This window comes from Podarcis gaigeae (genome assembly GCF_964106915.1).
Source record: "Podarcis gaigeae genome assembly, chromosome: Z".
Taxonomy (NCBI): domain Eukaryota; kingdom Metazoa; phylum Chordata; class Lepidosauria; order Squamata; family Lacertidae; genus Podarcis; species Podarcis gaigeae.
The window spans coordinates 21,269,200-21,285,710 of NC_139691.1; the positions used below are offsets into that span (position 1 = coordinate 21,269,200).

At 45.5% G+C, this 16,511-nt stretch overlaps 2 protein-coding genes and 1 long non-coding RNA gene across 3 annotated transcripts in view; 1 reads left to right on the forward strand and 2 right to left on the reverse strand.

Annotated features, from left to right (window-relative positions):
- Window positions 1–3,371: 3,371 nt before the first annotated feature.
- The window catches only part of LOC310837134 (heat shock factor protein 3-like), a gene marked incomplete at its 5' end in the record, with an annotated part of 33,121 nt that continues 19,981 nt past the window's right edge, over window positions 3,372–16,511 (reverse strand). Inside the window, 2 exons of the mRNA XM_083723200.1 lie at window positions 3,372–4,915; window positions 5,854–5,908. Of these exons, the coding sequence (XP_083579326.1) occupies window positions 4,692–4,915; window positions 5,854–5,908 (279 nt within the window). The remainder of the gene's footprint in view (window positions 4,916–5,853; window positions 5,909–16,511) is intronic.
- Window positions 7,430–9,843, reverse strand: LOC310836875. Its single transcript, XR_014560289.1, has 2 exons — window positions 9,545–9,843; window positions 7,430–8,109 (listed from the first exon to the last, which is right to left on the reverse strand). It is a non-coding gene; the product is annotated as an uncharacterized lncRNA (long non-coding RNA).
- On the forward strand, window positions 8,579–9,514 carry LOC310836752 (putative CENPB DNA-binding domain-containing protein 1). The gene is made up of 2 exons (XM_083722551.1): window positions 8,579–9,076; window positions 9,242–9,514. The coding sequence occupies exons 1-2, from the start codon at window positions 8,594–8,596 to the stop codon at window positions 9,497–9,499; spliced, it is 741 nt and encodes a 246-aa protein (XP_083578677.1). The 5' UTR covers window positions 8,579–8,593; the 3' UTR covers window positions 9,500–9,514.

Here is a 16,511-nt window from a genome sequence, read left to right on the forward strand (position 1 = left end):
GAAATTCTTAGCTGCATTTGCCGAAGCTGTGTCTGTAAAATGTTCGTCTTGACATTCACATGTTGCCATGGTGAAGGAACATTGTGTATTTTGTGGATGCATCAGGCATAAATTGTTGGGTATGTACACAGCAACAGTTGGGGGGGGGGAGAGCTGCACCTGTATAATTTCTGTCTGGACACATCACTGTGGTGAGGGAATATAGTACATGCATAATTTCTGACATGTACACAGCACATTATTTTCAGGAACTGGATCTGTAGAATTGCAGGACTTCTGTGCGGAAGTATTCTGACTCAGCTCCTTATTTTTAACTAAATGGACAAATGTTGAAGATTGTGGAGGCAAGCACCCCACCCCACCCTTATTCCAAATTGCCCTCCTCCAGGAATTGGTGGGCAGCCTTGTGCAGCAGGGAGCCTCCTGTAATCATGTGGGCAATTTAGAACCCTGATTTTGTTCAGGGTTTTGCATTGTGCAGCCAGCCTATTGATGGAAGTAGAGCCAGATTAAATACCCCGCAGCCTTTGCCACCTAATGAAGCTGAATGCTGGAAGATTCATGACAGATGGAAGAAAAGTCCTTCACACAGTGCCTTGTTAAACTATGGAACTCACTCCCACAGGAGGCAGTGATGGCCATCAACCTAGATGGCTTTAAAAGAGTATTGGACAAATTCATGAAGGATCATAAGACTATGAAAGACTGCTAGGCATGATTCTTATGCTCTGGCTCAAGTCAAAGGCAATAATGCTTCTGAATACCAGTTTGTTGGGAACTGCATTAGGGGAGAGAGCTCTTGCATCCATGTCCCCCCTCCCATGGATTACTTTTAAAATATGGGGTAGACAAATTCACTGCTATCCAGAAACATTCTCAAACTGTGGAGGCAGAAGATTGGCATATGGCAAATAGCCCTTTGTAGTCCTCTCAATGAATTTGTCTAATCCTCTTTTAAAGCCACCCAAGTTGGTGTCCATCACTGCCTCCTGCAGGAGGGAGTTCCAGAGTTTAACGATGTGCTGCATGGAAAAGTCCTTTCTTTTACCTGTCCTGAATCTTCCACTGCTTAGCTTCCTGGGATGCCCACAAGTTCTAGTGTTATGTCAGAAACACTTCTCTATCCCCTTTCTCTAGAAGGTGCATAATTTTACAAACTTCTACCATGTCTCCTCTTATTCATCTTTTCCCTTTAAGCAAAAAGTCCCAAATGTTGCAACCTTTCCTCACATGGGGGGGGGGGTAGTTCCATCCCCCTGATGCTTTTGTTTGCCCTTTCCTGAACCTTTCCAATTTTACAGTAGCTCTTTTGTGGTTGAGACTACAACAGGACAACAGCACTGTAAGGTTGGAAGAGCCCCTGGTGCTGTTGCCCATGGAGAGACTTTCTCTCCTTCATGCCTCCCCTGGAACATTTCGTGTGTTCCAACAGTGCAACACCCTTATGACTGGAGTTGCTTCAGCTAGAGCCCTTGCAGCTGACCCTGCCCTTTTGTCTCACTTCTCTTGGTTTAAGAGAGAAATGCAAAGGATTTGCTGGTGTGACAATCCTGAAATTTAATGACTTGTGCAAGTTTCTCATGTTAAGCAGTTCCACATTTTAGCATATGCTAAAAGAAAGAAATGCTGCAAAGTCCTCTTGGTGTGGCAGCATTGCAGGATGGCAAAGGCTTCACTGGGGCCCCAGTGAGGGAACTTGAACTTCAGTGCCCTTCCTGATGGGCGGTAGAGGCATAAGCTCCAGCTGCCTATCAGGAAGAGGATCCTAGCCTGCTCCTGGCTTTGGCTAATGGGGATGCAGGCAGGGGACATGGGCTGTACCAGGGGGCAGAACTGATGGAGCAGGTAGGCTTCCCTTGGATCCACCCCTTGCCCATTTAAGCAGCCTGCAACCGGGGCACTACCTGTTCATTCCTTCGCTGGATTTCCCTGCCCACCCACCCTTGGTTTACGATGATAGTCGATGACTTTGCTGTGGTCGCTGTTCTTCATGGAGCCCGGTAGGAATTTGCCCACTGGGCTAATTGGCTCTTACGCGGTGGTTTTCCCCACCTCGTCACAATCCTCACAACTGCTTGGGCATTGGGGCAATCCTTTGTCTTGGATGGAAGCAAGGTTGTAGTCTCTGCCTGCCCCTCCAAATGCTAAGGTATCCCGTTAAAGGGATCGGGGGGAGTGGCCACATCCACATGCCCTGGGGGCCAGGGTCAAAGGGACTCCCCCAGGCGGCGGTCCCTGCAGAGGTCACCCTATTTGATGTAAGTTTTAGAAACCCCCACCTGGATTAACCAGGCGTCACTTCCAGTGAGCGGGCCGGAAGTACCGTATTTAGATTGCCCCATGCCCAAGCCAAACCTCTTTCATCTGTATTCAATAAAGCTGTGGCCTTTTTTTAACCCAAACCCAGTCTTACTGGTCTCTTATTTATATGGGTTGGGGTATGGGGACCCCGATGCCTGGTCCTGCAAGTGGTTTCTATGTACTGTGTTTAAGTACTTGTGTCAATGGCATTTTAAACGTCAGTTCTGAAACCCAAGAATTTAAATCTGCATCCATCAGTTGAACCAAAAGAATTAAAAAAGACGGGAAGGAATACAAAAATCTATGATGAGCACTAATTAGCAGGAGCGAATGTACTTGAGTTTTGATTTGCCAGTATAAACTTTCTAATATATATGAAAATCACAGGTCCTTAATTTATTGAAAACAAAGCTTAGGATAAAATAGACCCACTAATTTGGAGAACCTCTGTTCTTCATGCCCAGATTGACACAAGAAGAGCCATATGAAATTCCCAAAAGGCTTTCCTAGCCTGTTATACAATTACAGTACTTGTAAATAAAAGTATTCCATTTCAATAGGAAGTTTGCTAGGCCTCATCATTGCTATGCAGCTCATCGGCAAACCTAAACCACCATCCCCTTTGCATTTGCTCTCCTATGTTCCTGCTTTGGATGTTGCAAGGGCCAAATCCAGGAATGGCAGAAAGGAGGAGGACATTTAACACTGCCTAGGGACTACAGAGGGGCTTTGCTTTTGGGAAAGCGAACCATTAAGCAACCTCACAAGGCAAACAGCGGACTTTATGGAAAGTGATTGTGTAACTAAAGCACAATCACTTTAAAACAAAGCAATATGTTAGATTGTTTCCTATCACTGTTTTTGAGTGGAGGGAAGACTCTCCCTGCCACCCCCCCCCCAAGTCTCAAACTGTGAAACCTTGTGAAGAGTTCTGGGAGAAAACAAGCATCAGGTCACACTCTTTATAATAAAGGTCAGTTGCCCGAGATGTGCAGGTGGGACAGGTCACAGGAATCATTCAAACTTTTGGCCCAGGAGTTAAAAAGAGAAAACTTAATCACACAAACAAACACAATCTTAATGATATTTATTTTGCTTATTGCTACAAATTTATTGAGAAGTGACTTGGGAGGAATTGGTGGACGGTGCACAGAAAAAAGCAGCTTTTTTAAAAGCGTTGCCTTTATACTCAGTATTGTAGCTACATACTGGCATCATTTCACACACAGGAATTAGAAATATAATTTCCCAAAGGAAACAAATTGCTTACATCGATATTTTCTCATTGTGGCAAGATGCACTGCGCATATAACACCGATCCTAGCCCAATTGCACTGGCTACCAATAGGTTTCTGGGCCCCGTTTAAAGTGCTGGTTTTGATATTTACAGTGTTATGCTTCTCAGAACCCCAGTACCCCAAGGACCAGCCCTTCCCATATGAACCAACACAGTCCCTGCAATTGTCATCTGAGGCCCTCCTTCTTCTGCTCCAGCCATAGGAGCTCCTGAGGTTGGCAACATGAGAATAGGGCCTTCTCAATGTGACTCTTTCTTGTGGGATGCTCCTCTCTGGGAGGCAGACCTGGTGCCATTGTTATATATCTTCAGTGTTGGGCAAAATTTTTGCTTTCCAACCAGGCCTCTATCTGTGATCGTTTAAAGTGAGTGGGATGTTTTAATGTATTTCCCACCTGCCTGCCCCCAATTTTGTGTATTTCAGGTTGTTGTTGTTTTGTGATTTCATTAGTTGTTCTGGATTGCTGTGGCAAAGAAAAAGTGACTAATAAATTTAATAATGATGATGATAATGATAATGATGATGATAAATAATAATAATAAAAAATCAGAGGTGAAACCAAAGAATGCATAACCAAAATGAAAAAATACATAACCAAAGAATACAACAGTATTCTGACAACAGTAGTCAGAAGAGGCAAGGCAACAGCCTCTTCAGTTCTGATTTTCGCAAAAGTTAATAAATCCTAACGGGAGTACAAACCACCTCTGAGTCAAAATTTAACAAGAGTTAAATTATTGCAGTTTTGCAATACTGGATATCACGAGACTAGACAATTTGATAGGCAAAGGTTTACAGTGAGCTACAAGTTGCTAAGACTAGAAAAAATACTTGTATATAAAATAAACTTCTTTTGGATTATTTGTTTTTTGAAAAAAACAAACAAACCATTGTGGCACAATTCCAGCTTTTTAGCTGCACAGGCTTTGGTATTCAGAAAAAGCAGAATAAACCCTCCCCTTACAGAAAACCGCAGAAAGGAGAAGCAAGCGCTCTACCAGCTTTTGGTGCTGAAAGCTACATCTAGGTAGCTTTCTCTATGAAATCTGCAACCAGGCTGGGGAGCAGGAAGGGAGGGCCTCTTTAGTTGTTTTACACATTTTCAAAGAGAACCGGCTGATCCAGGAGCAACAGGGCAGGTGCGCCATCTACTTGGTATACTTGACCAAGGCACTCCTCAAGTGCCTCATCGCTGAAATGAACAGGAGGTATGATGTCAACAGAAGCCTCCAGGGGAATACCGCTGTCATATTCCTTCTTGAAAGTTGGAGGCTCCCCCAACATGGGATTCACGTGGCTCTGAGTCAGAAGCAAGTCTGCGGAGAGGGAAAACACACCCACCAACATTACAGCTAAGTGAGACTCCATATGTATAATCAAGGGGTGAACAAGCAACATCAAGGGACAGCCTGCATGTCCGAATGGATCACAGATGTAAGGCCACCAGAGTGGACTTTATTCCTTTTATTATTTTTATTATTTCATAAAATTTATATGCTGCTTTTGTAAAAAAAAACCCGAACAAACTAACCTCAAAGCGGTTTGCAAAAAAAGAATTCCATGCTGCCTGAACCGTAATCCTTTCTTTTCTTTTCTTTTCAATTATTTATTTATTTATCGTTAGCGTATGACCAAGCAAACATGGAGCATACCCAGCATAAAAATAAATAAAGAGATGCAGTTGCACGTAGCCTAGATTTTAAGATGAGTCTATATAGCCCAGCTATTACAAAGAGTAACTACTGGGAGGAGTACTTAGGTGACTCTCCCTATTTATATAAAATAAAATAATGAGTCCACATCAAAAATGTCTAGTTTGGCTTCTCCCCAGACTACACATCTATGAGCTCATTCTCCCCACCACTTTCCCCTGGGAAAACCCACTCTTTACCACTGGATCGGAACAAATGTCAGGGCTAAGGGTTTCCCCAGGGAAAGTGGCGGGGCAAACGGTTCAGGGCTAAGGGTTTCCCCAGGGAAAGTGGCGGGGTGAATGGAAAACCTCTTTGACTTGTGCCTCGAAAGCTCAGGACAAGCGGAAAGTCTCTCAGACATGTGCTTGGTGGGCATGGCACAAGCAAACTGTGGGCAAGCCCTATGCCTGACCACTCCATAACCAGTCCACAACCCTTCCTACACCAGGTGTATGTGGGGGGGGATCATCTCCCTGCACTGCCACCACCACCATGTTGATCGACATCTGGGAATAAATAAGCTTTCTACCAAAGCAGTTCATCTATTTCCAATAGCTCACCATTCATTGGTGCCTCCTGCTCATTCATCCCAGTCGCAACAGTTTCCCCTGTCATCTAGGTGAAAGCAAACATACAAGGATTTAAATTGAACAAGTTAAAAACTAAGGTTTTAGAGAAAAATTTAACATCAATTGAAAGAGAGAGGTTTCAAAATGAGACAGGTTTGACCGTGGTTAAGAAAGTGAAATACCTGGGGATTAATATGACAGCTAAAAATGGGAACTTATTTAAAGATAACTATGAAAAATGTTGGATGGAAGTGAAAAAAGATTTAGAAATCTGGTCAAATTTGAAGCTTTCCTTGTTGGATCGAATTGCAGCTATAAAGATGAATGTATTGCCTAGAATGTTGTTTTTGTTTCAAACATTGCAAATTGTGGACAAGATGGACTGTTTCAAGAAGTGGCAGAAAGATATATCTAGATTTGTCTGGCAGGGCAAGAAGCCCAGAATAAAATTCAATATATTAACTGATGTAAAGGAAAGGGGTGGATTTGCCCTGCCAGACTTTAAACTTTACTATGAATCAGCAGCATTCTGCTGGTTGAAAGATTGGCTGCTTCTTGAGAACACAGAAATTTTGTTTTTAGAAGGTTTTAACAACGTTTTTGGGTGGCATGCATATTTGTGGTACAACAAGGTTAAAGCACATAAAGCATTCAAAAACCATATTGTCAGGAAAGCATTGTTTAATGTCTGGATAAGATATAAGGATCTACTGGAAAATAAAACCCCAAGGTGGTTGTCACCAATGGAAGCAAAAGCCCAGAAAAAGCTCAATATGGAGGCCAAATGGCCGAAATATTGGGAAATTTTGGAACAAGAAGGAGATAGATTGAAACTGCAGAGTTTTGAGAAATTAAAAAACAAAGTGCGAGATTGGCTTCATTATTACCAGATAATGGAGGCATATAATTTGGACAAGAAAATTGGCTTCCAGGTGGAAAAATCAAAATTAGAAACAGAACTGTTAGAACCTAAAACTAAGATTTTGTCAAAGATGTATAACTTGCTGTTGAAATGGAACACTCAGGATGAAACGGTGAAATCTGCTATGATTAAATGGGCACAAGATGTTGGACATACAGTGGTGCCCCGCAAGACGAATGCCTCGCAAGACGGAAAACTCGCTAGACGAAAGAGTTTTCCGTTTTCGAGTTGCTTCGCAAGACGAATTTCCCTATGGGCGTGCCTCGCAAGACGAAAACGTCTTGCAACTTTGTTTCCTTTGTCTTAAAACCGTTAAAACCAAGGGTGCTTTGCTTGAACAGCTGCAGTTGCGACTTGACTTCGAGGAGCAACTGTTAGCACGCGGTTTGGTAGCCTTTTCTCAGACTTTGCTCATTTTTGAAGCTTTTCCAAAACTTTTCCAGAACTTCTTTTGCAACCATTTGGTAAGTTAAACTTTTAAAACTTTTTGGGGTTTTTTTGGATTTTGGGTTGGAGTGTTTGGGATTCAAGGACTTGGTGTTTGCGGGGGGGGGGGGTTAAGAGAATCTGGGAACTTGTGGGGGGGTTTTTTGAATTTTTTTTATTTTTTGTGACCGTTGGGCCATGTGGTTTTTTTAAAAAAAATTCTGAGTTTGAATTTCTGTGTGCTGGGTGGCTGGGGGAACAGTTGGGGAGGTTTCTGCAGGAATCTGGGAGCTTGTGGGGGATTTTTTTGAATTTTTATGATTTTTTTCTGACCATTGGGCCATGTTGTTGTTTTTTTTAAAAAAGTCTAAGTTTGAATTTCTGTGTGGTGGGTGGCTGGGGGAACAGTTGGTGGGGTTTCTGCAGGAATCTGGGAGCTTGTGGGGGATTTTCCTGCATTTTTCTGTTTCTCTGTGACCATTGGGCCATGTTGTTCTTTTTTTAAAAAAAAATTCTGAGTTTGAATTTCTGTGTGCTGGTTGGCTGGGGGAACAGTTGGGGAGGGATTTGCAGGAATCTGGGAGCTTGTGGGGGATTTTTTTGATTTTTTTTTATTTTCTGTGACCATTGGGCCATGTTGGTTTTAAAAAAAAAAAAAAAAAATTCTGAGTTTGAATTTCTGTGTGTTGGTTGGCTGGGGGAACAGTTGGGGAGGGGTTTGCAAGAATCTGGAAGCTTGTGGGGGATTTTTTTGAATTTTTATGATTTTTTTGAGACGATTGGGCCATGTTGTTTTTTTTTTAAAAAAAATTTCTGAGTTTGAATTTCTGTGTGCTGGGTGGCTGGGGGAACAGTTGGGGAGGGGTTTGCAGGAATCTGGGAGCTTGTGGGGGGTTTTCCTGCATTTTTCTGTTTCTCTGTGACCATTGGGCCATGTTGGGGTTTTTTTGAAATTTTTTTCTGGGTTTGAATTTCTGTGTGCTGGTTGGCTGGGGGAACAGTTGGGGAGGGGTTTGCAATTTCTTCATGGTGGGTGGGTGGGTGGCTGGGTGGCTGGGGGAACAATTGAGGTTTTTGATGACTTTGGTGATTTTTGGAGCTTTTCCAAAACTTCTTTTGCAGCCATTTGAGGTTTCTGAAGACTTCGGTGATTGATTGTTGAAGCTTTTCCAGAACTTCTTCTGCATCCATTTCGTAAGTTAAACTTTTAAACCTTTTTTGGGGGGTTTTGGATTTTGGGTTGGGGTGTTTGGGATTCAAGGACTTGGTTCTGGGTTTTAATTTCTGTGTTGTGGGTGGCTGTGTGCTTTTGATTTTTTTGGATTTGAAGCACATCACTGATTTCTTTTTCTTTTTCTGAGTTTACGAAGGAGCTGTGCTGCCATGGGACCCAAGAAGACTGCTGCCGCAGAGGCCGGCGAGAGGAAGAAGGAGAAGGTGACGCTGGAAATGAAGAAGGAGATCATCCGGAAGCATGACGGCGGAATGCGTGTGACGGACCTCGCCAGGGAGTACGGGAGGAATCCATCGACCATCGGGACCATCCTGAAGATGAGGGAGAAGATCATGGCGACTGATGCAGCCAAGGGAGTCACCAGGATCGTGAAGAACCGCCCAGCTGTTCTGGAGGAGGTCGAGAAGTTGCTGCTCATCTGGTTAGAAGAGAAGCAGCGTGCAGGGGACACAGTGACTGAGGCCGTCATTTGCGAGAAGGCCAAGGCCTTGCACGCAGACCTCGTCCGGGATCAGGCAGAAACCTCAGGTGAGCCAGAAGTCTTCAAGGCAAGCAGAGGTTGGTTTGACCAGTTCAAGACAAGATCCGGAATCCACAGCGTGGTCAGGCATGGAGAGGCTGCCAGTTCTGATGTTCCTGCGGCTGAAGACTTTGCAGCAGAGTCAACAGTGGTGCAGGACATTGTTGCCTTGGGGAGGACCATGGGACTGGAGGTCACAAAGGAGGACGTCTGGGAGCTGGTGGAGGAGCACGACCATGAGCTGACCACCCAGGAGCTGGTCGAACTGCGGGCAGAGGCTGCGCAGGAGCGGGCCTCACTGGAAGAGGAGGAAGCAACTGAGGAACGGCTGTCCTCCAAAAAACTGAGGGACATTTGCCAGAAGTGGAAGGATGTGCAGGCTTTTGCACAGCGGCACCACCCTGACAAGCACGTGGCACATGACCTTGCGAACACTTTTGATACCAGGCTCATGCCGCCTTTCAGGGAGGTGCTGAAAAGGCGGATGAAGCAGCAGACCATGGACAGGTTCTTCAGCAAGAAGCAAAGAGTGTAAGAGGAACCTTCTTCGAGTGGTCCCCCAGAGTCTTAGAAAATGTACTGTACACTTTGTTGATTTTAAAATGTTTTTCTGTCATGTTTAGAAACTTAATTTATTTTTCCTTCAATTTTTGAACTGCTCTTTACAGTATGTGTGACTTTAAAGAGCAGGTAATAAACTCCTGTTGTACCAAATTTGGCTTTGTTTGGACTTTTTTTGACCATAGGAACGCATTAATTGATTTTCAATGCATTCCTATGGGATTTCGTGCTTCGCAAGACGAAAAATTCGCTAGACGAAAAAACTCGCAGAACGAATTAATTTCGTCTTGCGAGGCACCACTGTAACATTATGTTTGCTGACTGGGAACAGTTGTGGACCACAGGTATGAAGTTCACGGCATGTAATGCCTTAAGAGAGAATATTATGAAAATGATATACAGGTGGTACATGACCCCAGTCAAGCTTGCAAAAATTTATCATTTGCCCGATAATAAATGTTGGAAATGCAAAGAGAATGAAGGTACATTCTTTCACCTTTGGTGGCCCAAGGATTAAGGCTTTCTGGGAAATTATCTATAATGAAATGAAAAAGGTATTTAAATATACCTTCCTGAAGAAACCAGAGGCCTTTCTCCTGGGCATGGTCGGCCAATTGGTGTCAAAGAAGGATAGAACTTTTTTTATGTATGCCACAACAGCAGCAAGAATACTTTTTGCAAAGTACTGGAAGACACAAGACTTACCCACTCTGGAAGAATGGCAGATGAAGGTGATGGACTATATGGGACTGGCAGAAACGACTGGCAGAATCCGAGACCAGGGAGAAGAGTCGGTGGAAGAAGATTGGAAGAAAATTAAAGACTATTTACATAAACATTGTAAAATTAATGAATGTTAGAATGATGCTGGATAGAAATTAAGTGGTTTCCAGCTGTAATGCTTTAAGAGAATATGAAAAAAAAGGTTTAGAAATAGGTAAAAACTTATTGGTAAGGATTTGCTGAACTAACAATTTGAATTGGAATACAAAAAAGGGAGGTATGAGGAGGTCCGGGAAATAAGTTAATGGAAAATAAGTAATGGAAATTCTGTGTGTTTTTAAATACTTTTATTTTTGTATTTTTGTTATTTTTTCTTTTTCTTTTCATTGTATTATTATTGAAAATTTTAATAAATATTCTATATATAAAAAAAGAGAAATGGAAGGGGCTCCATTTCTCCTGCCGCTTCGCTGAAGGGGCCCTGAGCAGAGAGGGGTAGATTTTTTTTCTCTTGTTCTCCCCCTCTAAAACAAGGTGCGTCCTATGGTCGGGTGCGTCCTATAGAGGGAACAATATGGTATTTCATCTGTTTAGTCCTAGAGGCCAAATTCATGCATGTCATTTCCTCATGTTTTGCCACTGACATTCTGCTTAGGCTCTAGAATTTCACCTGGGGCACTGCTGCGGCTGCCCCCAGATGTGTACCAGTAAATCCCAGTACGTGTTTGATATGTTCTATGTGTGTCAGCTAAAACATTAAGGCATCCAAAGTAACTTTTTTTTAGGGGGGGGTCCTGTTACCCTGCTAATTCTGCTCTGCTTAGCTGCAGTGTATACACATTTTAAATAAATAATTAAAAAAAGCACTGAGAGCCAGCCTTGGCTGCCAAGTGGCAATCAGACTGGATCTAAGGGAACTTTAGATTTCAATTTTTTGTGTTATTATTCTAATAATCATCTTCCAGTATTTTTGTAAAGAATTATAGGTTCACTGCATACAGTAATGTGTCCTGTTCTTCTTTTTGCACCTCCAGTGTAATTCTTAATATGACTCATTCACTGAGAGGCAGCGTGATGTAGTGGTTCAAGTGCTGGACCAGGCCCTTGGGTGACTGGGTTCAAATCCCCGTTCAGCCATAAAATTCATTGGGTGTGACCAGTCACTGCATGCCAGCCTAGGTTGTTGTGGGGATAAAATGAGAGAGCCTTGCAGGGAAAAGTGGGATATAGAGGAAATAATCAAATAAAGTAAAGGTAAAGGGACCCCTGACCATTAAGTCCAGTCGTGGCCGACTCTGGGGTTGCAGTGCTCACCTCGCTTTATTGGCTGAGGGAGCTGGCATACAGCTTCCGGGTCATGTGGCCAGCATGACTAAACCGCTTCTGGCGAACCAGAGCAGCACACAGAAATGCCGTTTACCTTCCTGCTGGAGCAGTACCTATTTATCTACTTGCACTGGCGTGCTTTCGAACTGCTAGGTTGGCAGGAGCAGGAACCGAGCAATGGGAGCTAATAATCATATACATTGCTCCAATTCAATCTCTCACCCAGAAACCATTTTATCTTATATTTGCATGAAAGCCAGGAGTCTAGGCTTGCAATCCTCCTGCCACCCAGCAGCCTGAAGTGCCCACGTTCCCAAAACAAGACCAACCAAAGTGTCCCTGCTGCACTGCATTTTGCAAGAGAGGCTCCCCATCGTCGGCCAGCCAATCTCCCTTTGGAAACCTACACAGGGCATTCTTTCAGGAGGTCAGACTACACACCACACTTGTGAGCAACACTTACAGGGTTGATGTTGCTGGTAGACGCCACTGCGGCATTACAGTGGTACCTCAGGTTAAGTACTTAATTCGTTCCATAGGTCCGTTCTTAACCTGAAGAACCACTTTAGCTAATGGGGCCTCCCGCTGCTGCCGCGCCGCCGGAGCACGATTTCTGTTCTCATCCTGAAACAAAGTTCTTAACCCAAGGTAATTGTCAGGGAACTGCCATCGGAAAGGCAGGTGGTGGAGGGGCTCTCAGAAGCTAGGAGAGACTCAGCAGCGGAGGAAGGCACCAGCAGGGGGAGAGTGGGAGATCAGAGAGAGAGTGAGGTGAAGGAATGGCTCAGGGAGTCTTCCAGCGAAAACAGCGGAGAAGTCTCAGGACCTCCTATAGGTACACCCACTCCTCGCCGGAAACTGTCGCGCCGAGAATCCAGACGACGCATTTCCGTCAAGGAGCTTTTATGCTGGAGTAGATTCCATAAACGCCCACTGTCGGATTCTGCCAGCGATTAAGGGAGTCATGCTTAAGGGGCTCCGCTGTAGACAGAGTCTTGAGAAACATGCCCAAGATCTGAGGGACTGAACTTTTAAGCACAAGTAGCTCATCATCCCATCACAGTAATATTTCTGGGTTAGCGGAGACTGTAACCTGAAGCGTATGTAACCTGAAGCGTATGTAACCCGAGGTACCACTGTACTACAAATAGCAAAACCCAAAATGTCTTCGGAAAGGAGCTTATTAAGAAATAAAAAGTGAACACGTTTTGTTCTAAGAAGGCAGAAAATATTGGGGAAGAAATATTCCCCACTGTCTATCTAAACACACAGCTTTACCTCTGACAGGCCCAGAAATGGATGGGGGGAGGCTAGGCAGGGGGAGCGAGGAAAGGAGGAAAACTTCTCAAGGAGTCAAAGGCAGGTGCTTGCAGTATAACACAGGAGGCTTTAAAGTACAGTGGTACCTCAGGTTAAGTACTTACCATATTTTTCACCCCATAGGACGCACTTTTCCCCCTCCAAAAATGAAGGGGAAATGTGTGTGCGTCCTATGGGGTGAATGCAGGCTTTCCCTGAAGCCTGGAGAGCGAGAGGGGTCGGTGCGCACCGATGCCTCTAGCTGACCAGGCTTCAGGAAGCTATTCGTAAGCCTTGCAAGCCCAGCGGGAGTTCCCGTGGGCTCACAAGGCTTGCAGGCAGCAGCCTGCCGCCCAAAGCACGGGGAGCCCTCCGGAGGGCACCCCGTGCTTCGGGCAGGTGTGCGCAAGGCTTGGGGCTGCAGCCACGGCTGGGGGGGGGGGAAATAATATTTTTTATTTCATTTCCCCCCCAAAAAACGAGGTGCGTCCTATGGGCCGGTGCGCCCTTTAGGACGAAAAATACGGTAATTCGTTCCAGAGGTCTGTTCTTAACCTGAAACTGTTCTAACCTGAAGCACCACTTTAGCTAATGGGGCTTCCTGCTGCCGCCGTGCCGCCGGAGCATGATTTCTGTTCTCATCCTGAAGCAAAGTTCTTAACCTGAGGTATTATTTCTGGGTTAGCGGAATCTGTAACCTGAAGCGTATGTAACCTGAAGCGTCTGTAACCCGAGGTACCACTGTACTGGACCCCTAACTAATATTGAAGGGAAGTTAGACAGAGTTCAGGAAAACAGGACATAAAGTGGATGTACTTAAGGGTGAACTGTGGTGGGGGGAAATGCCTTGAAGTTATCAGGGATCATTCTTCATCCACTGGCCTCCTTTTCCCTGACCTAGGAGTAGACCCAGCCTCCCTGTTCTGTAATGGTCCGTGACAGAATGTTCATCCCATGTGCAGGATGAAAGAACTTAACCCAATCTGATTTGTAGAAAGAGGTACAGATGCTTCAAATGAAGAACCAATGTGATGGTCTGGGTATTTTAAAAATCTGTTTGGGATAATATTTCTGACATGTTAGGATATCCTTATACCCTTGGAATCTAAAATAGTTCTTTTTGACCTATCTAAAGCATGCTATCCTGGAAAATGATCAATAATCAGTATTATATCTTATAACTTCTACTAAGATTATGAAAACAAATAATAATAATAATAATAATAATAATAATAATAATAATAATAATAGGGGGCGGGCAGTACATCTCCTACAATATGTGGATGGATTGAAAAAATCTGGAATATATTAGCAATTATTGAGTTAACTTATTATAAAAGAATACTGTTAGAATCAGCCTAACAGGTTTCTGGAAATATTGGGGGGGGGGTGTTAATGTTTTGGATTAATATGTTTAATGACAATGTTCAATCTGCTGTAATATTTTGAGTGAAGCCTCTCTGAAACTTACGCAGGGGTTACATTCTGGGGATCACGCCTAAAGCCAAAATCGTGTACAGTAAAAACCCAGTGGTGGTTGGATGCTATTTATCCTGGAACCTCTGGCTTTTAATTTTCATTTTTTATTGCCGTGCATTTAAATCACAGAACCAAAGAACTGTCGAGTTGGAAGGGACCAGCTGAATGTGCACAAGTTAAATGTGTGTAAGTTTCTGGCTTTGCTTTTTATCTTTATGAATTTTCTTCCTTTCTTTATTGCATCTAAACTTTTTAATCTAAACTTTTTTTAAAAAAATAAAAGGTTTGGACTCATTAGGAGACCCCTAAAAAAATGCTGTCCTATTTGCTTCTAAGCGAAGCCAGGGAGCTCAAACAGCAGATGAGCTTGTCTCAAAATTTGCACAGAGCTGATACCACAAACTGGTAACGCATATGAGTAGGTGAAGGGGCCTCGGCCAGGAATACTGCACTTGAGCTGCTGCCAATGGCAACAAAATTCACCAGAAGGTTCATCTAATCTCCCAGCCTATCAGATATGCTCACGAGAAAGGCAATTGCTAAAGCAACTCAAGGCCAGTCAAAAGAATCACCACATCACCCGCCCGCCCCCGCCCCCTCATAATCAGTCTAGCTTGGTAAGCATCCTTAAGCCACTCAGCAATCTGAAGAAAACTATTTGGTGCCACTTAAAGGCTAAAGAGAAAATCAGAAGTTTGTAGCTACCATGATAGGTTTTCTGCACCTACGGCTAGTCCCTGGAGTAGAAACCACCACACAGGATCCCCTTCCTCCATTACAGGAGAGTGACATTTTCTTGGGCAGAGGTGGTGGGCAGGTTGGTGGGGGAGAATCTATTGAAAGTTGGGGGCTGGGGAGTAGCTTGACAAGCATTCAGGTATAGGAGGGCCTTCTCCTCACACGCACGCTGATTGCAATTCTTTCAGAAATTCTTTCTGTCCGGATGAAATCAAGGTTTTAAAGCACTTTGAAGCAGCTCAACTCCTGTGACTTCTTCAGAAAACTGCTTTTGGGGAGGGGGTGGGGAAGAATCCGAACCATTCTGTTCAAATGACAGTTATCTGGGTTTTAGAGATGGGCAGGTCAGACTATCTCTGTTTTTCAGGTACTTACGGTATATTTCGGCCTATAGGACACACTTTTTCCCCTCCAAAAAAGAAGGGGAAATGTGTGTGCGTCCTATGGGGCGAATGCAGGCTTTCGCTGAAGCCTGGAGAGCGAGAGGCGTCAGTGCGCACCAACGCCTCTCGCTCTCCAGGCTCCAGGAAGCTATCCGCAAGCCTTGCACGCCCGGGGGAACTCCCCCCGGGCGCGCAAGGCTTGCGGGCAGCAGCCTGCAGCGTGGAGCATGGGGAGCCCTCCGGAGGACGCCCCGTGCTTCGCGCAGGGTGTCACCAAGCCTTGCGCACCCGGGGGATCTCCCCCCGGGAGAGCAAGGCTTGCAGGCGGCAGCCTGCAGCGCGGAGCACGGGGCGCCCTTTGGAGGACGCCCGTGCTTTGCGCTGGTGTCCGCAGCCTGCCGCCCGGCGGGCGGGGCGCCCTGAAGCAGAGCGCCCCACATGCCGGACAGACATCCGCAGCGTGGGGAGCCCTGCAGGAGTTCCCCGCAGGGCTCCCCACGCTGCGGATAGCAGCCTGCCGCCCGGCGCGTAGGGTGCCCTGAAGCAGAGCGCCCCACATGCCGGACAGACATCTGCAGCGTGGGGGAGCCCTGCAGGAGTTCCCCGCAGGGCTCCCCATGCTGCGGATAGCAGCCTGCCGCCTGGCGGGTGGGGCGCCCTGAAGCAGAACGGCCCACGTGCCGGACAGACATCTGCAGCATGGGGAGCCCTGCAGGAGTTCCCCGCAGGGCTCCCCACGCTGCGGATAGCAGCCTGCTGCCCGGCGGGTGGGGCGCCCTGAAGCAGAGTGCCCTGCCCGCCGGACAGACATCCGCAGCGTGGGGAGCCCTGCAGGAGTTCCCCGCAGGGCTCCCCACACTGCGGGTAGCAGCCTGCTGCCCGGCGCATGGGGCACCCTGAAGCAGAGCGCCCCTCGCGCCGGGTAGACATTGGCCAGCCCCACAAGCTCGGGGGATAGTGGGGAGGCGCAGTGCCACCACCCCACTGTTCCCCAACCTGGTTTGGGGGGGAGAAATAAAGGGGGGAAAGTTTCCTTTA

Bases quoted from the DNA above. Each gene is read 5' to 3' on its own strand.
- LOC310836752 (XM_083722551.1), top strand. From the start codon at position 8,594: ATGGGACCCAAGAAGACTGCTGCCGCAGAGGCCGGCGAGAGGAAGAAG. The intron at 9,077-9,241 runs GTTCCTGCGGCT...CTGCGGGCAGAG, and splicing joins GAGAGGCTGCCAGTTCTGAT to GCTGCGCAGGAGCGGGCCTC.